Source organism: Saimiri boliviensis, chromosome 10, assembly GCF_048565385.1.
Source record: "Saimiri boliviensis isolate mSaiBol1 chromosome 10, mSaiBol1.pri, whole genome shotgun sequence".
NCBI classification, from domain to species: domain Eukaryota; kingdom Metazoa; phylum Chordata; class Mammalia; order Primates; family Cebidae; genus Saimiri; species Saimiri boliviensis.
The window spans coordinates 64,302,189-64,326,480 of NC_133458.1; the positions used below are offsets into that span (position 1 = coordinate 64,302,189).

The 24,292-nt window shown below is 39.3% G+C and overlaps 1 protein-coding gene across 23 annotated transcripts in view; it reads left to right on the top strand.

Moving 5' to 3' along the window:
- The first annotated feature begins 16,270 nt into the window (after positions 1-16,270).
- The window catches only part of ADAM22 (ADAM metallopeptidase domain 22), a 241,831-nt gene continuing 233,809 nt past the window's right edge, over positions 16,271-24,292 (top strand). For 3 of the 23 annotated variants that reach the window (XM_074379370.1, XM_074379369.1, XM_074379374.1), the window contains exons 1-2: positions 16,276-16,651; positions 17,131-17,291. In XM_074379370.1, coding sequence (XP_074235471.1) covers positions 16,567-16,651; positions 17,131-17,291 — 246 coding nt within the window. In that variant the 5' untranslated portion in view covers positions 16,276-16,566. Of the gene's footprint in view, positions 16,652-16,821; positions 17,292-24,292 lie in introns of those variants that run through there. The other 20 variants (XM_074379373.1, XM_039472944.2, XM_074379376.1 and 17 more) reach the window with 14 other exon arrangements.

Genomic DNA, 24,292 nt, shown 5'->3' on the forward strand with positions numbered 1-24,292 from the left:
CTTTTTTCAAGTGCTTAAATTTCAGTTTATTTGGAATAATGCTATAAATTATAGTAGGACCACATAGAGTTTGTATGGATTGTACTATGCATGTTATCTGCAGCAAGTAACATGACATGGCAATGAGAGTGCATCTTCCTAGAGGTAGGAGTACTTTTTCCTGGTTTTTAACCAAGGCTGTTTTGCCTTTGTTGTTGTTTGATACTAGGTCTCTCTCTTCTCCAGGTCTGTTTACCATGGTACAATCGGCTCATTGTGGCCTCAGACTCCTGGGCTTAGCCAGGCACTGGGGCTTATGCCTGTAATCCCAACACTTTGGGAAGCTGAAACAGGAGGATCACTTGTGATCAGGAGTTCAAGGTCAGCCTGGGCAGCATAGCTAAACTTTACTTTTACAAAAAAAAAAGGCGGTGGGGGGGGGGGTGTGGTGGCAAGTGCCTGGAGCTCCAGCTACTCAGGTGGTTGACATGGGAGGATTACTTGGTTTGAGCCCAGTTTTTCTTTTCTTTTTTTTTTGGAGAGATGGTTTTTTGGCGTGTTGCCCAGGCTGATCTCATAACACCTAATTAATTACAAGTGATCCTCCTTTTTTGTTTTTAATTCTCTAATAGCACTTAGGGTTTAGTTCCCTGATTTGTTCACAAAAGGACACTTAATGTTTAATGTAGCAAGGTATCTTGAAAAATAGCAATCTTCAGAGATCATCAGCAGGGTAGACAGAAAACTTGGTTTGCTTGATAGAAAAGTGACTTGCATTATCAAAAGAGTCCGGACAAAAAAAAGTCCCCAGCAAGCACGGGATAAGTAGAATTCTGTGATTTCAAGAGTACCAAAGTTAAAAGATGTTAGGGAAGAAAAGAAGACACCTAATTAACTTTCATCTAAAGGTAACAGTACAGCATTCAAAGTTGATGTTTCCAGATTTCTAGGGGTAGCCAGAGCAGCCGTGAAGACTGATACTGCGACTCAAAAATGAAGATGACAAGTACACAATTGTAGCAAGAGATGTATTTCACAAAAATCATTATCTCAAATGGCTTTTGAAGCCAGTGACTTCTTGGTATGCATGGTTTAGTATTATGTCTAATACTAGAATAATTTTTGGAACCATATTTAGATGCTTCTAACATTTGTAGTTTGTAGAGAACCCTAATGGATGTGCAAGCAAAATACATACCTTTAAAAGAGGAATAGAAAACAGAATCTTAGGTGTAAAGCTTTGACCTAAAACCATTGAATTTGAAACCTTATTTCTGGAAATGTAGGATTATTCTGTTATCAGATAAAATTTGGGAGTTTTTTTAAAGCACTTAGTTGCTAGGATGATGTGTAGTTCTGTTCTGCCATCTAAAGGATACATTAAAATACTCCAGGTTAATAAATGTTATATTTATTTAAATCTTACCAGTTTCTATAAATGCAAGTTTGATTGTGAGACCAAAGAAAGTTTTGTTACACATCAATAAAAAATCATTCCAGTGCAGTTTCATTAATAAGGTGAAATGTGGGCCGGGCACGGTGGCTCAAGCCTGTAATCCCAGCACTTCGGGAGGCCGAGGCGGGTGGATCACAAGGTCGAGAGATCAAGACCATCCTGGTCAACATGGTGAAACCCCGTCTCTACTAAAGATACAAAAAATTAGCTGGGCATGGCGGCACGTGCCTGTAATCCCAGCTACTCAGGAGGCTGAGGCAGGAGAATTGCTTGAACCCAGGAGGCGGAGGTTGCGGTGAGCCGAGATCACGCCATTGCACTCCAGCCTGGGTAACAAGAGCGAAACTCCGTCTCAAAAAAAAAAAATAAAATAAAATAAAGTGAAATGTAAAAATGATAGGCCTCTTCCTATAGAAGATGGAAAGGTTTTTAAGTATAAAAATGAATGTAAACTAAACCTCAGTCTTAAAACCATGAGTTTGCCAAGAAAAAAAGGTCTAAAACAATGCCACAGAGTAGTTTGCTCAAGAGATTAATTGGATCCAAATTACCCTAGATAACCATTATGGACTTGCCTATATTTAAGTTGTACTGGGACAAATAATATACATGAGCCATGTGCCATGATTACATTATTTTCATGAGAGGTATCAGAGACCGGAGAGGAAGAATGGCTTAGTACAAAGACAAACGAAATGGCCATTTAACCTTTTAGCTGCATTAGTTCTAGGAAAGTCAGAACTTAGGTCTTGCTAACAGTTTTTTTTAATTAGCAGGCAGTATTTGAGGAAAGTAGCCTCTTTAAAATCCCATAGCAAAAAAATAAAATCTAGGGACTCTGGGCAATTAAAGAGCCAAAAATAATTTGTCAGCACAAAGTAATCCTCTGCAAGGAAAAGATATGCCAATTTTTAACACTGAGATAGCATGATAGGAAAGAAAAACGAAAACACATAATACTCAGCCATACTTAAGAATATGACCAATTCCTTCATAAGAAGTTAAAATTATCAAAGTCCATATATATTATTTGTAGTTTGCTTTACTTGATTATGCTCAAATGTACAGTAGCATTTAGCTTTTGCACTATAGTCTAAGATCAGTTGTCTTCAGTTCTGCTGGCTTCCTCAAATTCCAAAGGATATTGGGAATAGGTGAATGTGGTCCAAGTATGAAATTTAATAAAACCAAGAAGGCAGTATCTGTAGAAATTTCTTTTAACAAAGCTTTGTTTTTGGTTTTCAAAATCATTGACTACATGCTCCAGTGTATGTGTGTGTTGTATAACATGTAAGCTACTCTACTTATACATATTTAAATGATTTTTTTCTTTAAAGACAGTGTCTCGCTTTGTCGCCCAAGCCGGAGTGCAGTGGCACAATCTCTGCTCACTGCAAACTCTGCCTTCCAGGCTCAAGGGATTCTCATGCCTCAGCCTTCCAAGTGGCTGGGATTGCAGGTATGCGTCACCACACCCACCTCATTTTTAAGGGATAAAATATATTTCACTAATAATACTGATACCTTTTTGCTCTCACCAAAAATGCCATTATAATATTTGACCAAGAGTTAAAGGAACTAATTAAAGTAACTAGATAGCAGGTCTTTATGTTTTCTCATTAGAAAATGTTCTATGATTTAATGTTTTGAAAATTCAGGGTTTTTTGTTTGGGGGTTTCGTTTGGTTGTTGTTTGTTGTTATTGTTTTGTTTGGTTTTGTTTTTGAGACAGAGGCTGCTCTATCGCACAGGCTGGAGTGTAGTGGTGCAATCTCAGCTCAGCATGCACCACCACACCTGGCTAATTTTTGTATTTGTAATATAGGCAGGGTTTGCCATGTTGGTCAGGCTAGTCTCGAACTCCTGGCCTTAGGTGATCTGCCTGCCTCAGCTCCCAAAGTGATAAGATTACAGGTGTTCACCACTGCGCCCAGTCAAAAATTCAGTTATTTCAATACTTGGTTTTGTGGTTGTCATAGCTCAAATAAAAGCACATAAATACCTGGATCCTAAAGGAAGAACTACATTCTTAGCTCCATTTGCTAAATCATGAAACTAATTTTTCAGTCTACTTCCCCAAGAATGCCAAATATTCATTGAAATCTAGTTAGTAAACTTTCATATGCCTGAGTTTAATCAGTTAGTTTTCATCTAGAAGGTCTTTTGGAAGATTTTTAAGCAGGATAGAAAATTCCATTTACAAGTATGAGCGTTCTTATAAGTGACATGTATTTTCAGTAATAAACTTAGGTAACCAATGGAAACATTTCTGAATATTCATTTTCAAAAGTTCTCACTATGTTATGACCATTTCAAAAACAGTTTGTTCACATATTGTTAACATTTAACTTGAAGGGATAAAATGAATGGTTTGGTGCTTTCCTACCCAAAACTTCTGAGGCTCTCAAGACCACATTAGGTACCCCTCATAGTAGTCTCGTAAAATATTTTCTTTACCCTGTTTTAGCACTTTCCAGAGTATAAAAACTGAAGTGACAATCACAAAAGCCTATAAAAAGTCACACCATGAGGGCCTCATGGTGTGACTTTTGGGTTCCCACAGGAGACCGACTGAGATGAAATTTGGTATGCAGATGTTTTCTTGTTTCTATTGTTTTTTGTTTTTGACAGAGTCTCGCTCTGTCTCCAGGCTGGAATGCAGTGGTGTGATCTCGGCTCACTGCAACCTCGCCTCTCTGGTTCAACCGATTCTCCTGTTTCAGCCTCCCAAGTAGCTGGGACTACAGGCGGGAGCCACCACACCCAGCTAATTTTTGTATTTTTAGTAGAGACAGAGTTTCAGCATGTTGGCCAAGATGGTCTCGATCTCTTGGCCTTGTGATCCACCCACCTTGGCCTCCCAAAGAGCTGGGATTACAGGCATCAGCCACCACCAAGCCTGGCCAAAATTTGCTATGCAGATATTTTCTAAGGGGTGCCTTTCAACCCACAGGAAGCTTTTCATAGTTGTTAGGTGAAGATGGCTGATCAGTCATTTGAGTATTGGTCACTCTAGGAAGGAGCATGATTGTGAGCAATGAGGCTCCTCAGCTGACACAATCCCTCAAGGAGCTGACATTGGTAGTTGAAAGCTGTTTATTGTCAGTACTTCCAGCATTTGGGGCAACAAGTTATTGAAGAGGGATCAAGATCAGTTACCCTACATAGTGACTCTGCCTGTTGGTTTATTGGCATAGGGAACTCAAAATGGACAGGTGGTAGTTGCAGCTTATCATTCAACAGGAGTCGCTGAGGTTGGAAACATATTCAAGAGAGTCAAACAAGTGGTGGCAAGCAGGTTCACTTCTGTTCCACTCATGGGTTACCAGTATATATTATTCTGTGGGGGCATAGTACCATAAATACATTTTGAACCCAAACTGTATTCTACATCTTAAATGATACCCTGTTTTCAAGAATATTGCCTCAAGCTGATGCTACTTAACAAGCACCTCCAATACTCTATCAGGCAGCCTCTAGTTGATTCAATATACACTAAGACCTGTGGATTGCACAATCATGAGCCTACCCCCTTGCTTCCTTTGGTGTAAAGGCAATCCCCTGGTCTGACGCAAAGTTATATATGATGCCATGTCAGTGAAACTCTGTAAGTCTTAAAAATGAAATGTGAACAATAACAACAAAACTGAGACCTGGCATGTCTATTACCATGCCCAGTATAATCAACTAACCACTTTGGGCCTAGCTACTGATGGTTTGAACATCTGACTGACAAAAACCCTAGCTCAGCTTTGGTGAATAGGAACCTATGCTATGGAGCCCAGAAATAATTCCCATCACTGCCCACCATGACCACTTTTCTCATATAGAGAAAAGTGCCAGCATCAGGGTGGTACTAATATGTAATATGAGGATGCCCAGACTTCATGCCCACTCCCATATGCCACATGCCTCTATACTTTGTACTGAATCTTCCGATCTTTCTCTTTCCGGGCCCCTTAATTGCCAGTGCAAGTTATTTCTCACTGCCCAAGACTGTACGTATACTCTAAGCCTTGCCTACTTCTCTTTTCATACAAAAGCAATGACCAGGTACCCCACTTAAAATTCTGCCTATTGCAAGATTTTTCCCTTGTGACTGGCTACATGGCAGTTGCCATCTATTTTCATCTTGAAGCCACAGAAGCAACCCAACCATTAATCAAATTTGGGCATTTCCTCATTTTTCAGCTGGTCTCAAGCAATGACTGATACATCTGTAGGTGTGACTTGAGGGAGAGGCATTGATACAACAACAAATGGCATGGGGCAGCCAGCTGCCTGTTTATGCAACTTCCTTGAGCTCTCTCCTGCTCTTGTTCAATCCTGAATAAACCAATTCCATTTTACAATGGATTGGTGCTGCATCTGCCTGGTGTTATGACTTGGAAGGTATTATAAAACCCCAGCTCATGATGGATAGTGTTGACCACATGGTGGGTTTTGCCCCAGGGTTAGGTGTTCCATCTCTCATACATCATCATCTCATACAACAAAGTATTTTTGCTTTTCAAAAGTGTGTGACTCTCCATTAAAGAGGGACTGGCCTTATTCTAAAATCCCTAGTTGCTGGGCTGTGATTGCTTTTCTGTGGGCAGGGAAGTTGCCATAAATTCCTCACAGCATCTTTTCCTACCACTAAATCCAGAACCTTTGAACCCGCCTGATCATATGGCTGCAGAGCCCTTTTCTGCTTGGAAGCTCCACTCACAGTTAGAAGCATTTTCTGCCACTGGGTTGAAGCAGTATTCCCAGTTGGAACTGACTGCCTTCAGAATCTGAAGAGGCCTCGCCGACATTATGCTTCCTTCATATTTGGAAGTTCGGTAGGCAGCAATTCGTCTTTTACTTTGGATAGGATTTCCCAGCATGCCCCTGACCAGTGGAACTCTGAAAATATTACTAACAGGTTCCTGAATCTCTCACCCTATGGAGAACATGTGTCTTATCAAAGTGTCCAATGTACTAGCAACTTCTTGCTCATCTGGTTTGATAAATATCAATATAAAGGGTTAATATGATAATTGCCATAGCATCCAGATGGTCTAGATTCTTCAAATTATAACAAAGGACAAGAAAGTTTAAATAGTCCTGCAGTAAGACTAAAAATATATACTGTAATCTTTTCCCTGTGAATACAAACTGTTTCTGATTTATACTTTCTGTTAGAAATAGAAAATTATGCATCTGTACAACCAATGGCTGCACATCATGCACCTGGTGCCATGTTCATTTGCAACAGAAAATACATTGTATCTGGCACCCCAACTGAAATTCAGACTACTACTTAGTGCAGTTTCTGGTGGTCTACTCATTTTTTGTAATCCATATGCATATAATGGGAATCAATCATTCTTGTATCTTTTAGACATTTAACAGTGGCACTAATTTCCTCCACCAACACCGTCCAGTTAAGACATTGTTTTTGATTTATTATTTTGGCTAGAGAGGAGAAGCAGTTTGAAGATTCCCGCTTGGTCTTTTTCCAATGTGTAGGTCTTACTCTATAAACCAGGGGCACAGTATGTGGGACTGTATGAAGTACTAAGAATTTCTCTTCCAAAGATACATTCAGGAACTAGACAAATAACACAGGTAACTCACTATCAGCCAAACCTTGGCCAGGACATCATTTGTTACATGGCTCTCATATGCCCCTTCTACAGTAGTTGCTTTGGGTCCCAGGTATAAATGTCAATTCAGACCTTGTGTCTAACAAATATCTGCTTAGTCCCCTTTTCCCAGTGCATAGCTACCCAAGTAAATGGTGATAGATACCTTTGGGGAAGGACTAGGAAATAATTACCATGTGTAGTTAAAATGTATTGCAGGGTCTTTCTCCTGGAGTCATGGCCTCTTCTCTAGTCCATGGTTTCAACATTGAAAAATTGACTTAAATCTGGAAACAGAAAAAAGATTTTATGAGTTACCAAAATTGAATTATCAATGAAATAAAAGAATGGTAAGTATGCTTTCCTCTCTGTAGTTTTCATTTTTTGTTATGTCTGGTCTGTAGCTTTTGTTATTTCTGATCTGTAGTTTTCATTTTTTTGTTATGTACTTCCCTGGTTTTGGCATTAGGGTGATACCAGCGTAAAGAATGATTTAGGGAGGATTCCCGCTTTCTTTACTCTTTGAAATCATTTCAGTAAGATTGGTACCATCTCCTCACTGAATGTCTGATAGAATTCAGCTGTGAATCCCTCTGGTCCTGAACCATTTTCTGTTGGCTATTTTTTTTTATTACTGTTTCAGTCTTATTGTTATTAGTCTGCTCAGAGTTTCTATTTCTTCCTGATTTAATCTAGTAAGGTTGTATATTTCCAGGAATTTATCCATCTCTCTGGATTTTCTAGTCTGTGTATGTGAAGGTATTCATAAGTAGACTTGAATGATCTTTTGTATTTCTTTGATATCAGTTGTAATACCTCCCATTTCATTTCTAATTGAGCTTGTTTGGATCTTCTCTCTTCTTGATTAATCTCAAAGTTTTGTTTATCTTTTCAAAGAACCAACTTTTTGTTTCATTTATCTTTTGTAATTTAAATCTTAAATGTAGTTTTCCTTGAGTCTTTAGGCTCAGTTTACAATCTTACTTTTTTGTAAAAATAAAAATGAGATGATCACTTTCACTTATTCTTTGATTAATATTCAGTTAATTCATAAATTTGACAGAATAATTTTATACAACATAAAACACTCTATATATAACTGAGGAAAAAACTTTATAATTTATACTTGTTTTCTCAAACACATCAAGTACCTAACAAGTTAGACTTACAAATTTGACAAAAGATTTCGTCTTAACCTCTGCTGACATGTGACTGTTTCTGTGCCCCTGCTTCCAAATTCATATGTTGAAGCCCTCGTGTGTTGGTATTTGAAAGTAGGGCCTTTGGAAAGTAATTAGATCCTGAGGGACTAGCTGCCATGATGGAATTCGTGTCTTTATAAGAATAGGGAGCAAACTAGCACTCTCTGGGCCATGTGAGGTTACAGCAAGAAGGCTGCTGTCCACAAGCTAGGAACTGGTCCTCACCAGATACCAGATTTGCCACAGCCTTGATTTTGGACTTCCCAGTCTCCAGAACTGTAAGAAACAATGTTTATTGTTTAAGTAACTGAGTCTATGCTATTTTTGACATACATCCTGAGCTGAGAGACCCTCCTTAAACAAACAAACCTATTTTAATTTTTAATTACATCAAGATTATGTGTTTGGCCTATGAAATTATCTTAATATTTCAAACATCTGAAAAAATAAAAAATTAAAGTGTATATGTAGAGCAGCATGATAATTATAAAATCTGTTCAAGTTAATTTTCCAACTAAGAGAACTGAGTAAAGAATTTGGGTCCATGATATAGAGAAGAAAAGTGAAGAACTTTTCCAGGTCCTAGGCTTCTAATTATTTTTTACTGTAACTATCACAGAATATACTGCATTAAAGTCTATTGTGTAATATTGAAATCTTGATTAGGCTACAATTTCCTGAAGAATTCTTTACTGTCTCACTAAGTTGAAGATTTTGAGAATCTTTTTTGAAATGACAGTAAGCTCAATAAAATTTATTTACCAAAATATGATAGAATGTCCTCTTAGGCAAGAATTTGGGACAAGGAAGAAAAAGTTCCTCTCTATTTTTTGCTTGTGAAACAATATCTAAGTTATGTCATTAATTCTGGACACTACAGTTTAGCTGGAATGTTGACACACTGGAGTATATTTTGAGATCATGATGATGATGAAAGAACCTGAGGCCAATGTCACATGAGACAGGGGTTAAAAAGAAAATAGGGAATGAGTAGAACGCCTCCAAAGAGTAACATGTAGAAACTTTTTCTATTATGTTTTACCAAACCAGAATCAGGATCAAGGTGAAGGTTACACAAACCCAGATTTCAACCAGGGAGATGTTGTGGAAAGAAACTCAGACCTGAAAGCAGGAGATTTAGGTCCTAGGCTACTTTATTACTGGCCATGGGGCCTGGGGTCAAGCCATTTAAAGTCTGGAACCCAGTGCTGTCTGTCCAACAGAACTTTTCTGCATGATAGAAATGTTCTACATCTTAGCTGTCCAATATGGTAGTTACTAGCTACAGGTTCAGCACTTGAAATGTAGCTAGTTTGGTTGAGGATCAGTTTTTTTTGTTTTTTTTTTTGAGACAATGTCTTGCTCTGACACCAGGCTGGAGCTCAGTGGCACAATCTTGGTTCACTGCAAACTGTGCTTCCTGGTTCAAGTGATTCTTCCTCCTCAGCCTCCTGAGTAGCTGGGACTACAAGCACCCACCACCAGGCTCGGATAACTTTTATATTTTTTAGTAGAGACAGGGTTTCACCATGTTGGTCAGGATGGTCTTGATTTCTTGACCTCATGATATGTCCACCTTGGCCTCCCAAAGTGCTGGGATTACAGGCATAAGCCACTGTGCCCAGCCAAGTATCTGAATTTTAAATTAAACTAAATTTAAGTTAAAATAGTCACATGTAGAATTTTGAGAGATTAAGATGGTGGATAGGAGGCAGGACTAGCTTATAGCTCCTGCTCAGACGGACAGAGCAGTGTATGAAGACTGACATCATGAACTTTTGCTTCAAGAACTACCACAGGAACATACCAGGAAAGCCAAGAGTATCCACAGACCTTTTGAGGGCACTGGATCACTGCTGCAGTTTCCCTGAGACACTGTAAGACTGTGAGTCTGCTTGGTTTCTCAACAGGGAGGCTAGTGGTCTTGGGCAAATTCTCAGCCCTGGTCACCGGCTGCCTGGAAATAGACTCAGTGCTGTTGAGGAGCTTGATGGGAGTGAGACCAGCCTTTAGGACTACAGGCTGCATGGAAGCAGGGTGAGGCCTGTGACTGCCAGTACTCCCCCACTTCCCTGGTGACCTGTATGACTCAGCAGAGGAAGCCATAATCCCCCTGGGAATATAACTTCATTGGACTGGAACCACACCCCCAATACCCCACAGCAGCCACAGCAAGCCCCACCCAAGAAAAGGCTGAGCTCAGACATGCCTATCATTGCCCCCAACTTGTGGTCTTTCTTTACCTGCCCTGGTGCTGAAGACAAAGGTCATAATCTCTTGGGAGCTCCATGGCCCTGCCCACTGCCTGAGAAACCTGAATACATAACCAGGTGTCCCTAGGGCAAGTTTGCATCTTCCCTATAGGATGGCAGCTGATGTGCTCTTGAAAGCACCACCTCTTGTTTGGAGGCCAACCAACATAAAGCCACTTCACTTTAAACAAAATCACAAACAAGGACCCTCACAAGGTCCCCTTTACTTGCCTGTTACTTCACCAAAGCCAGTGCTGGTATCCATGGCTGCAAGACCTGAGGCCAGGTCACATCATAGGACACTTTGCAGACATTCCCTAGTACCAGCCCAGAGCCAGGAGCTCTACTGGGTGGCTAGACCCAAAGAACAAAAACAATCATTACTGTTGAGCTTTCAGGAAGCCCCATTCCTAGGGGTACGGGGGTGAACACCACTTCAAGGGAGGACACTGTGGGACAAAACATTCTGAACAGCAGCCCTTGAATTCCAGATTTTCCCTCTGACATAGTCTGCCCAAATGAGAAGTACCAGAAAAATGATTCTGGTAATATGACAAAACCAGGTTCTTCAACATCCCCTGAAAATCATACCAGCTCACCAGCAATGGATCCAAAATGAGATGAAATCTCTGAATTGCCAGAAAAAGAATTTAGAAGGGTGATAGCTAGTCAAGGAGTCACCTGAGAAAGGTGAAGTCCAACTTAAATCAAAAACATGATACAGGCTCTAAAAGAAAATTCTTCAGTGAAATAGAGAGCATAAATAAAAAGTGATCACAACTTTTGGAAATCAAGGACACACTTAGAGAAATGCAAAATGCACTGGAATGTTTCAGCCATAGAATCAATCAGAAGAAAGAACTTCAGAGCTTGAAGACAAGGCTTTCAAATTAACCTAATCCATCAAAGACAAAGAAAAAATTTTAAAAACGAACAAAGACTCCAAGAAGTTTGGGACTATGTTAAATGTCCAAACTTAGGAATAATTGGCGTTCCAAAGGAAGAAGAAAAATCTAGAAGTTTGCAAAACATATTTGAGGGAATAATCAATAAAAATGTCCCGGGCCTTGCTAGAGATCTAGACATTCAAAGAACTAGGCACTCAGAGAACACTTGGGAAACTTGTCACAAAAAGATCATTGCATAAGCACATGGTCATCAGGTTATCTAAAGTCAAGATGAAGGAAAGAATCTAAAGAGCTGTGAGGCAAAAGCATCAGGTAATATAAAGGAAAACCTATCAGATTAACAGCAGATTTCTTATCAGAAACCCTATAAGCTAGAAGAGACTAGGGCCCTATTTTTAGCCTTCTTTTATTTATATATTTAATTTTTTTTTATTGTACTTTAGGTTCTGGGTACATGTGCAGATCATGCAGGATTGTTGCATAGTTACATACATAGCAAGGTGGTTTGCTGCCTTCATTCCCCCATCACCTATATCTGGTATTTCTCCCCACATTATCCCTCCCCACTTTCCCCACTCCCTGCTGTTCCTCTCCTAGCCCCATCCCCAACTGACTACAGTGTGTGATACTCCCCATCCTGTGTCCACATGTTCTCACTGTTCAACATCCATCTATGAGTGAGAACATGCAGTGTTTCGTTTTCTGTTTTTGTGTCAAATTTTTAGCCTTCTTAAAAAAAATCATCAGCCAAGAATTTTGTATTCAGTGAAACTAAGCTTCACAAGGGAAGGAAAGATATAGTCTTTTCCAGATAAACAAATGCTAAGAGAATTTGCTACTACCAAGCCAGCACTACAAGAATTGCTAAAAGGAACTGTAAGTCTTGAAACAAATCCTTGAAATACACGCAAATCGAACTCCCTCAAAGAATAAATCTCACAGGATCTATGTAACAATAATAAAATAAAAAATAACCCAAGGTATTCAAGCAATAAATAACACAATGAATAGAATAGTACCTCACATCTCAATACTGACATTGAATATGAATGGCCTAAATGCTCCACTTAAATGATACAGAATGGCAGAATGGATAATAATTCACCAAATTTCTGCTGTCTTCAAGACACTCACCCTAACACATAAGAACTCACATAAACTTAAGGTAAAGGTGTAGAAAAAATTATTCCATGTAGATGGACCTCAAAAGTGAGCAGGAGAAGCTATTCTTATATTGAACAAAACGAACTTTAACAGCAGTTTAAAAAGACAAAGAGGAATGCTATATAATGATAAAAGGACTAGTCCAACAGGAAAATATCATAATTTTAAATATATATGCACCTAACACAGGAGCTCCCAAATTTATAAAACAATTACTACTAGACCTAAGAAATGAGATAGATGGCAACACAATCATAGTAGGGGAATTTAAAACCCCATTAACAGCACTAGACAGGTCATCAAGACAGAAAGTCAAGAAAGAAACAATAGACTTAAACCTACAACAAATGGACTTAACAGATATTTACAAAACATTCTAACAACTGTGTAATATACATTATATTCGTCATTACATAGAACATTCTTTAAGATAGACCACAAAACAAGTCTCAGTAAATTTAAAAAAATTGAAATTATATCAAGTACTCTCTCAGAGCACAGTAGAATAAAATTGGAAATCAACTTCAAAAGGAACAAACCCCAACCCAGCAGGAGAAAAGAAATAACCAAGAGCAGAACAAAATGATATTGAAAATAAACGAAATTGAAACAAACAAAAATGCAAAAGATAAATGAAACAAAAGCTGGTTCTTTGGAAAGAGAAACAAAACTGATAGAACTTTTGTGAGATTAACCAAGAAATGAAGAGAAAGATCTAAATAAGCTCAATTAGAAATGAAACGGGAGATATTACAACCGATAACAGAGAAATACAAAAGATTATCAAATATACTATAAATACCTTTACATGCATAAACTAGAAAACCTAGAGAAGATGGATAAATTTGTGGAAATATACTACCCTTCAAGATTAAACCAGGAAGATACAGAATCTCTGAACAGACCAATAGCAAGCAATGAGATTGAAATGAGAATAGAAAAAATGCCAGCAAAAGTAAAGTTCAGGACCAGATGGATTCATGGCTGAATTCTATCAGACATTCAAAGAAGAAATGATACTAATCCTATTGAACAAATCTGGAGGCATCTCATTACCCGACCTCAAACTATACTATACAGCCATAGTCAGTGAAGCAGCATGGTACTGGTACAAAAATAGGCATGTAATCCAATGGAACATAATAGAAAACCCAGAAATAAAGCCAAATGCAGTCAATTGATCTTCCACAAAGCAAACAAAAACACAAAGTGGGGAAAGCACATCCTATTCAGTGAGTAGTACTGAAATAATTGGGAATCCACATGTAAAACAATGAAAGAAGGAAGAATAAAAGTGGATCTCTCATACAAAAATCAACTCCAGATGGATCAAGACTTAAATCTAAGACCTGAAACCATAAAGATTCTAGAGGATAACATCAGAAAAACCCTTCTAGACATTGGCTTAGGCAAAGATTTCATGACCAGAAACCCAAAAGTAAATGTGACAAAAGAAAGATAAATAGATTGGGACCTAATCAAACAAAAAAGCTTCAGCACAGCAAAAGAAATAATGAGCAGAGTAAACAGACAACCTACAGAGTGGGAGAAAAATTTTGTAAACTATGCTCTGACAAAGGACTAACATCCAGAATCTACAGAGAACTCAAACAAATCAGCAAGAAAAAAGCCAAACAATCCCATAAAAAAAGTGGGCTAAGGACATGAATAAACAATTCTCAAAAGATATACAAACGGCCAACAAACATATGGAAAAATGCTCAACATCACTAATTATCAGGGAAATGCAAATCAAAACCACAATACGATACCACCTTACTCCTGAAAGAATGGCCATAATAATAAAAAAAAGATATTGGCATGAATGTGATGAAAAGGGAACACTTTTACATTGTTCGTAGGAATGTAAACTAGTACAACCACTATGGAAAACAGTATGGAGATTCCTTAAAGAACTAAAAGGCCATCTACTGTTTGATCCAGTAATACTAGGTATCTACTTGGAGAAAAAATAAGTTAATATACAAAAAAGAAACTTGCACACTCATGTGTATAGCAGCACAATTCGCAATTACAAAAATATGGCACCAGTCCAAATGCTCATTAATCAACAAGTGGATAAAGAAAATGTGGCATGTATATACCATGGAATACTATTCAGCCATAAAAAGTAACAAAATAATGGCATTTGCAGCAGCCTGGATGGAACTGGGGACATTATTTTAAGTGAAGTAACTCAGGAATGAAAAACCAAAGACTGTATGTTCTCACTCATATGTAGGAGCTAAGCTATGAGGACCCAAAGGTATAAGAGTGATACATTGGACTTGGGGACCCAGGGGAAAGGGTGGGGTATGGTGAGGGATAACAGACTACACATTGGGTACACTGTACACTGCTCAGGTAATGGGTATACCAAAATCTCAGAAATCACCACTAAAGAACTTATTCATGTAAACCAACACAACCTGTTCCCAAAAAGCTACTGAAATACAAAAATACAAAAATAAAAAATAAACAATAAACACTGAGAAAAAAATAAAAAAATAAAATAGCCTAATGTAGCTACTGGCTACAGTATTTGAAAGGCATACCTCGAAAACTTAATTTTTTCCTTTCTAAAATGGAATTAGGCCAGGTGCAGTGGCTCACACCTGTAATCCCAACACTTCGTGAAACCAAGGTGGAGCCCAAGAGTTCAAGACTAACCTGACTAACATGGGGATACTCTTGTCTCTACAAAAAGTGATTTAAAAAAATAGCCAGGTGTGGTGGCATGTGTCTGTGGTCCCAACTACTTGGGAGGCTGAGGCAGGAGGATGGCTTTAGCCCAGGAGCTTGAGCTTCAGTGAGCCGTGTTCTCACCACTGCACTCCAGCTGGGGTGACAGAGCAAGACTCCATCTCTAAATAAATAAATAAACGAACAGAATAATAATTCTAATCAAATTCTTGGCCAAAGGATCAGGTAACATATGCGAACTTTGAAAAACTAAAAAATACAAGTATTATGTAGATAACTATTTTATTATTGTTTTATACTCAAGAATTTCTATCATTTGGAATCAGAGGAAAATGGAATAAGCTGCCTGAGAAAACTGAGTTCCCCATACCTGGTAGAGTTTTAAGGCTGTCTGGCGATACAGAAAGAACAAAAATATTCTGGAGAGTTAAGCTAAATCATCCCTCAATTACCTGCATAGACCTTCTCTGGGAGGTCCTCCTTGACTCCCTGGACTGAGTTAATGGTCCTCTAGGTATTACCATGGTACTTTTCACACTGTATTGTAAAAAAGTGCTCTGTCTGCTCAGTTTTACCCAAGAACAGGTGTCGTGTCCTTTCGATTGTCAACCGCTAGGTACACAGTATATCCTCAATCTGTATTTGTTGAATAATTCTCTTGCACTGTATTCCTGAGGGTATGGTTCTCTGGTAATTTAAGTAACTATTAATCCGTGGGGACCAGAACAGCTCTTTAAGGACGATGTGGATGAATACTGGTTGCTGTAATGGGTTGGTTGGGTGCCAGGAGTCCGTCCAGTGCTGACCTTTCTTCTTTTGCCTCCAGTCTGCGGGATATAGAGGACCTCACAGTCACGAAGTCGCGACAGTCCGTGCTGTCGTGGAGACAAGCGGGAAGCGGAGATAGAACTACATTTCCCAGCTGACTCTCCTGCGCGTGCCCATTCCCGCGCGCGGGGGGCGAGTGCACCGGCGCTCGCTCCCTGCCGAGCGCTCCTCGCCCGCCCGAGCCATTGCCAGGGGATGAGGTGGGAGGCGCTAGAAACCACTTAGCTACAGCCAACCGCCCAATGCAGCACTCGCTCGCTCCCCCCGCCAGCGGAAGCGCCCGCGGAGCACAATGCAGCACTGAGCCGCGGTGGAGGCTGCAGCGCCACGGCTGCCGCAGCACCGGCTGGGGCTGGGAGGGGGTGGCCTCGGGGAGCCCGGGGGCGCGGAGCGAGGAGCCGGACTCGCCGGGCCCGGCATGAGGAGCTGAGCGTCTCGGGCGAGGCGGGCTGACAGCAGCACCATGCTGGCGGCTGCGGCTGCGTCCGTGCCCTTCTTGCTGCTCTGCGCCCTGGGGACCTGCCCCCCGGCGCGCTGCGGCCAAGCAGGTAAGTTAGCCGCCCTCTGTGCCTTCGTGCTATACCATTTCCCGGGAATCTTTGGAGCCCCTAGGCGTATTGAAAAGGGGGCATCCCCATTTCCAGAGTGCGCGGGGAGATTTTTTTTTTTTTTTTTTTTTTTAAATTAGGGAGGGTGGTGAGAAGTGGAGCAAAAATATGTATGTGGGGGCGCGCGGATGCACTAGAAGCCTTCGGTCAAAGCCTGTTTTTCTCCTTCTGAAGAGGAATGGGGAGAATGGGAAAGGGGTGCCCTTCTTCTGGGCCGCGCTCCTGGATGCTCTCGGATGAGCCGGTCCAAGGCTCTCCGGCTGGTGTCTCTGCAGCCTTCCCAGATGGGTTCCGAGAGGAAGGGGGCGGTGAGGATTGTCGTAGGGGAGACCTGGGACCGCAGGATGGAGGAGTGCGGGTCAGGGTCATTATTTTCGCCTTTTCTTTCCACTCCCTCCTTTCCCCCTTCCTGCCTGGAGGAGACCCCTCATTGACGGAGCTGGAGAAGAGGAAGGAAAACCGCTTCCTGGAGCGCCAGAGCGTCGTGCCGCTGCGCCTCATCTACCGCTCGGGCGGCGAAGACGAAACTCGCCACGACGCGCTCGACACGCTGGTGCGTGGCGACCCCGGCGGCCGCAAGGTGAGAGGCTGGGTCCGGGAGGGGGTCCTCTGTGCCGCCCGGCCCACCCGCGACCCCACCATTGCGCTCGGTTGCCCTGGAGACCCGATGTCTTCTGGGGTGAAAAGAGCTCAGTCCCGATACGAGTCATGCCTGGCGCTCCCTGTGCAAAAAAGAAGGGGAAAAGGGTACCGAAAAGAACCAAAAGAACCACAGGCCGAGGGCTTTTCCCGAGGGGAGTTTGTGTGGAGTGCTTTCAGCAGTGCGGTGACCTGAGAGAAGGCGGAGAGCCCTGTGACATCTGTCAAGCAAAAGTCAGGCATGCACAGGGAGAAGGGAGGTAGTATTTGGGCAGGGTTGGAATCATCATTGTTGTTTTACTCCTCAAAGAGACTTCATAAGTGATTTAACCCAAAATTGACACTGTAAAAAAAAAAATTGGAAAAAAAAAATCAATGCTAGACGTTCTTAAGAAACCCAAACTGTAAAAACAGGATAAACTCTAAGGTTTTATTCACTCAGATTTGTGGACACCAGAGATGTGCCCATTCACCTCCACCTTTGGTTTAATTAGGGCTGTGCCGTTTGTTGAGCGTTTATAAATTATGCTTTAAAAAAAATCTATATTTAAATCAAGATACACTTCCACAGATATGCCTGAAAATTATTGTGAATTTATTGACAAATTTAAGTAAATACTTCTAGAGCTGTGTATTTTTTTATTTCTATATATCACCTGATCAGGCAGTTCACCCACCTGTAAGTACGTATTAAGATGGGACTCGTTCATGTACTTGAAAATTTTTGTAAACTTGACTGAAGCAAAGGCAAGCCAAACCTTTTCACATGTATAAATATATTCACAAATACTTTAAGATATGTCACAAATATGATGTGATAATTATACTAACATCTGTATACATGAAATATGTAAAAATAGAAAATATTATTTAAATTCATATTGGTAGCCAAATAGTTGGTACTGTTAAAATTTTGTTATTGAAGGTGGGAAATTAATTTAAAGGGCTACATAATATCCATCAAATATTATTTTAGTAGGAAATCCCAGTATGTTAAGCCTTTAGTTTTCTTTTATTTGAATTAATGTTTGATAAATACTTATTTTTCTTTTCCATTTTGACTCATTTCAGTGGTAAAACTGAAGAAGCAGGGAACATAGTTTCCCTATGTCATTGTGTTTTTCAATTAATTAAAATTAATTGAATTTAATTTTAATTCTGTGGAAGAATATTTTGACACCCATTTCCAACCTTTTATTGTAAAAAATTTTAAACACACAAAAAAGTAAGATAATTTAATGAATCCCTAGCTCCAACAATTAACAACTTGTGGCCAATCTTGTTTTGTCTATACCCTATTTCTTTTCTATTTTCTTTCCCTCCCTGTATAGTATTGAAACAAATCATTTCATTCATAAAAATTCTAGGAATATACCACTAAATGGTAAGGATTCTTTTAAAAATGCAACCATGTTATTATCTTTTCAAAAATTAAGAATAATTTCTTACTACTATCAAATATCCTGTTTTTCAAATTTCCAGTTCTGTGAATATCATAAATATCATAAATATCATATATGTATATATGTGTATGTGTGAATGTTTGTGTGTGTGTGTGTGTGTATATATATATATATATATATAGAGAGAGAGAGAGAGAGAGAGAGAGAGTACATATTTAGAGGATATATTTAAGTTTGTTTGTCTGAACCAGGGCCCACATAATGTTTGTAGATTGCAATTCATTTATTTATTTAATTTTTGTAGCAGGGTCTTACTGTGTCACCCAGACAGGAGTGCAGTGGCACGATTATGGCTCACTGTAGTCTTGACCTCTTGGGCTCAAGTGATCCTCCCACCTCAGCTTCTTGAGTAGCTTGGATTACAGGCATGTACCATCTCATCTGGCTAATTAAATTATTTATTTATTTGTTTATTTTTTATAGAGATGGGATTTCATCATGTTGCTCAGGCTGACCTTGAACTCCTGGGCTCAACCCATCTGTTGGCTGGGGTCTCCCAAAGTGCTGGGATTACAGGTGTGAGCTATGGAGCCTTGCCTGTTTTTTTTTTTTTTTTTTCCTAAAAAGCCTTTTAATGTATGGCTCTTTCCCCTCAGTTTCTTTTTTTTCCCCTTGCAACTTTTTCAATGAAGACATGGAGTCCTTTCATTTTGTTGGGTTTCTCATTGAAGATTTTACTGTTGTAGCCAGTGCTTTAAAACATTTTACAAAGACTTTCTAGGAGAGGAAGAGATACTGAAGGAAGTAGAGATACAGAAAAAGAAATCCACAGGATTGAACCTGGAGACGCACAGAATCTCCGACTCGTGCTGGAAATGTCTTCGGGTACCTTCTGCCTGCTCTGTGTTGGTGAAAGACCAACACTTTTCAGAACTGGAGGAGACTAGTCCTCCTTCTTTTCTTCCCATTTATGGAGGACCATTTGTGCAGTTTTTTGGTTCACAGGATTCCTGACTTGGGGTGGAAGCTATCTTGTGCTCATGGAGCTTCTACTTCCTATAGCAATAAACCTCACAGTAGAGAATAATGACTGATTTTTGGTGAAGTATGATTGAATTGGGAGGATTTAGGTTTAACAGTCTGAATAGATTATTAATTCAAGTCAGAAAGAAAACAATGATACCATCTTGTCCTACTAATTATTATGAAAATGTATCCCAGTGCCTGGCACTTAGTAAGGTACATGTAGTACACGTCTATGTCTGTATCACCTGGGAGCCACTGTGGTTTACCGTGCTGCTTAGACCACAGGTGGAAATCATTGACAACTAGGACCAGATCTGACAGAATTGTAAAGACCTAGTTACTTTAGGCCAGCTTTTCCTACAGTTAAGAAACAGGAGTTTTCTTGCACTATTGGCATTTTTCGTTTTTCTAAGAGCTATCATTGGACTGAAAAACATAAGTTGATTTTTTTATGGCCCTTGTTATTTCCCTAATGATTAAATAAATGTAACTTATGGCATTTTAATTTTAGATACTCATAGATTTTTTTTTGTTTTGTTTTTGAGATGGAGTTTTGCACCGTCGCCTAGGCTGGAGTGTAATGGCATGATCTCAGCTCACTGCAACCTCCATTTCCTGGGTTCAAGTGATACTCCTGTCTCAGCCTCCTGAATAGCTGGGATTATAGGTGCACACCACCACACCTGGCTAATTTTTGTATTTTTATTAGAGATGAGATGTCACCATTTTGGCTAGGCTGGTCTAGAACTCCTGACCTTAGGTGATCCTCCTGCTTCGGCCTCCCAAAGTACTGAGATTACAGGCATGAGCCACTGTGTCTGGCCACCTATAGATATTTTTATCAACTTCCTTTCTGCTTCATAAATAAAATCAGGGCGATTTTCTGTGAACTCACAAAGCTTATATACATTTGTTGATTTGTTTCTTTCTAAATAAAAAAAGGCATTTATTTATTTATGTATTTACTAATTTTGAGATGGAGTCTCGCTCTGTCACCCGGGCTGGAGTGCAGTGGCACGATCTCGGCTCACTGCAACCTCTGCCTCCTGGTTCAAGTGATTCTTGTGCCTCAGCCTCCCAAGTAACTGGGACTACAGGTGTGTGCCACCACATATGGCTAATTTTTTGTATTTTTAGTAGAGACAGAGTTTCACCGTGTTAGCCAGGATGGTCTCAATCTCCTGACGTTGTGATCTGCCTGCCTCGGCCTCCCAAGTTATTGAGATTACAGGCGTGAGCCCTTGTGCCTGGCCTAAAAGGCATTTCTTTTTTCTTTTTTCTTTCTTTCTTTTTTTAAAGCCATTTCTTTACTTGTGTTCCTACTCTTTACTAATTTTTATGCAAGACCCTGGGCATTTAGAGATAAAAGACACGATTTGCCTTTAAGGAATTCTTAAAGAAGTGGAAGATGAATGGGTGAATAAGCAATTATATTTTGCCCTGTGATTTTCTGGAGGTGAACACAGAGGCCGGTGAAGGCAGAGAAGGCTAGTGCTTAACCCAAGTGAGCAGTTAGGCTGAGCTCTCTGGGGAAGCTGTGTTTTGAGGGTAAGTTAGGAATTACTACATTAAAGGGAAGAGTGAGTATATCCAACCAAAGAGGCGGTAAGTACATAGGTGCATGGGAATCAGGATATGTTTTTGTTAATTGCAAGTAGTAAAGCTTTCAGGGACAGATAAGATAAAACAGGAAAGCAGGGAGTAGATGCTGTGGCACTTTCATGACTTGCTGAGGAATTTGGAATTTGTCCTGAAGGCAGTCAAAGGATTTCAATTAGGAGAGTTAACTGACCAGATTTGTGTCATTGTCATATAATCCTAATTGTTAGAGTGAATAAATTTTTTTTGTCCTCATTATCATCCATTTATCAGAATGAATGATTTTAATTTCAAAGAGCATGTGACTGTAGCGCTGTACTTTAGTTCACTGTTAAATGTTCACATAATCTTTAAGTTTCATTAGAACTTAGTAAATATACTGAAAATACTGAATAAATGAGTTAATATTTACAATGCACTTAGAACAATGCTGGGCATAGAGTAAGTACTATATGAGTCTTTGTTAAATAACGTTAGCTCCCTCAGGCTGCTGAAGTACTATTTAGATATTTTATGACATCACTTGAGTGAAAAATGGTACCTTAATTATCTGAGTTTAACATAGTTCCAGAAGTATGTTACAAATTACTTAAATTTATATTTAACTAGGTGGAATCAAATAGTCCTAGAGATATAAGAGACCTAATGGGTTATCTAACCTAATTCAGGAATTACTTTTCACTTGTTAAGAGCAAGCCATTGGATGGGCACAGTGGCTCACGCCTGTAATCCCAACACTTTGGTAGGCTGAGGTGGGTGGATATTTGGCATTAGGAGTTCTAGACCAGCCTGGCCAATATGGTGAAACCCCATCTCTACTAAGGGTAAAAAATTAGCTGGGTGTGGTGGTGGGCACCTTTAGTCCCAGCTACTTGGGAAGCTGAGGCACAGGAATTGCTTGAACCTGGGAGACGGAGGTTGCAGTGAGCAGAGATCATGTCACTGCACTCCAGCCTGGGTAACAGAGTAAGACTCTGTCTCAAAATAAATAAATAAATAAATTAAAAAGATCAAGCTATTGATCAAGATGAATATGCTGATTACCCTGATCTGATCAGTATGCATTGTATGTATCAAATCTCTCATAAATATGTACAGTTATGTGTCAATTTTTTAAAAGGTTAAAAAGAGTATGGAAATCAACAATGTACTACTCAATGTTTCAGAAAGCTTCCAAAGAACTATGATGGTATAAGCCACCTTAATTTTACTCTTAATGTATCCTTGTTTTAATTTTCATCCCTAAATTGGGACAGAAAAATTTTGGAAGAAATTTTCATTGTAGTTCTGTTTAAATGCTGACAATTTGATTGGTTTTAAATAGTAATTCTGTTCATATAAGTACATATTGTAAATGATTTCTTTACTGTATGGTTACTTGAATGCATGTACTTTATTTTTATCACAAGTGGGAGGATCAGCCCACTACTGAAAGCTTATTATGCCACAAAGTCCTAGAAATGGTAGTCAAAATAATTATATTTGATTGTGGGTAGCCTTGCTATCATCAAAGTTGTTTACTTAGTCTAAAGTAATTTCATTCCTGGAAGATAGCACTCAAGACTAGACTATTCGAATTATTGAGAATATATTCTGTCGTTTGTCTTGAAATTATTTGTGGTGAAAGAATGGTATGTTAAAAGGATAAGTTTTATCCTTTTACCTGGACTTTTGTGTAGACAAGATACCACCTACTGAGTCTTACTGATGGTTTGATACTACTCGTTATTTGATACACATAATTGCTATTTTTTTGAATAAGCACCTTAATGATTCTTTTTTGTCAGCTAAGCATCACAGATTTACATCAAGGATAAGTTATTTTGTGGTTTATTTTGTTGTGTTTTCACCCCATACATTTTTAATAATTTGTTTTTACCCAGTGATTATATTTCCCTACCAGTAGCAAAGTTGTTTTCGTTGGAAGGCTTTGTTGTCAGTGAATAGATGGGCTACTTTTTTTCCTCTGTCTCTTTCCCGAGAAAGTGTTATAGCTTCCCAAGTAGTTAAGTGCCAAGCACATAAATCTATAGTTTGTCATAGTTTTGGTAACCAGTAACAAATGGGAAAAATACAAGATGGCAAGCAGTAAGTGTGCTCCATTTTTATCAATGTCCTTACACTTATGCCTGTGCATGGATGAGCTGTACTTAACATTGTGCTGTTTCATTGAGGAGCACTGAGTCAGCTTGATGGTAAATTGCTGTACTGCTTCCCTGGCGGAAAAAGGCTCCTAGGAATTACAACTTTGGAAGTATTTTGCAAGGGTAGCACAAACATCTTTTTTAAAAAATATAATGTGCATTTGTTAATGTTAAGTAGCTCAATATTGATAAAGTTTTGTCACCAGTAAGAACTTTGTTCTACTGCTGTAAATAGGAAGGAGATATTTCACCATGAATTTTTATTCTCCTACCAGCCGTCTTCTTTTCTAATTAGTTAAAAAAAAAAAAAAAAGCAAATTTCAGAATTGTAGGAGTTTCACTTAGTCTTGTTTTTACGCTATGAAATTCCAATTTGTATATATGTATTTTTGGTATCTTTAAAATTCTGCCTAATGAGGTTACACTGCACAGAAGGAATCAGTCTTTCATCACTTCTGTACAGCTACACATAGGAAACTAATTATGAATGACTCCAAGAGCTTATAGGTTGATAAAAAATATTCCTAGTTTTATTTGCTTTCTCATATTGCAAAGAATGCTAAGAGTTCTGCTGCCATTTAAAAAAAATTGAGTCCCTTAGAAGGAGAGAGGTCTGCTTTTTTCTTACAACACACTGAGAACAGGGATCTGTAAGGTCAGTAGTATTTCCGAACTCCAGTGGGGCTAATTAGATAGGGCCACATTTATCATTGAGTAGCATGGATAAGCCCCAAAGAGAAAGCAGATAGATGTTCTTAAAAGTGGGGCTG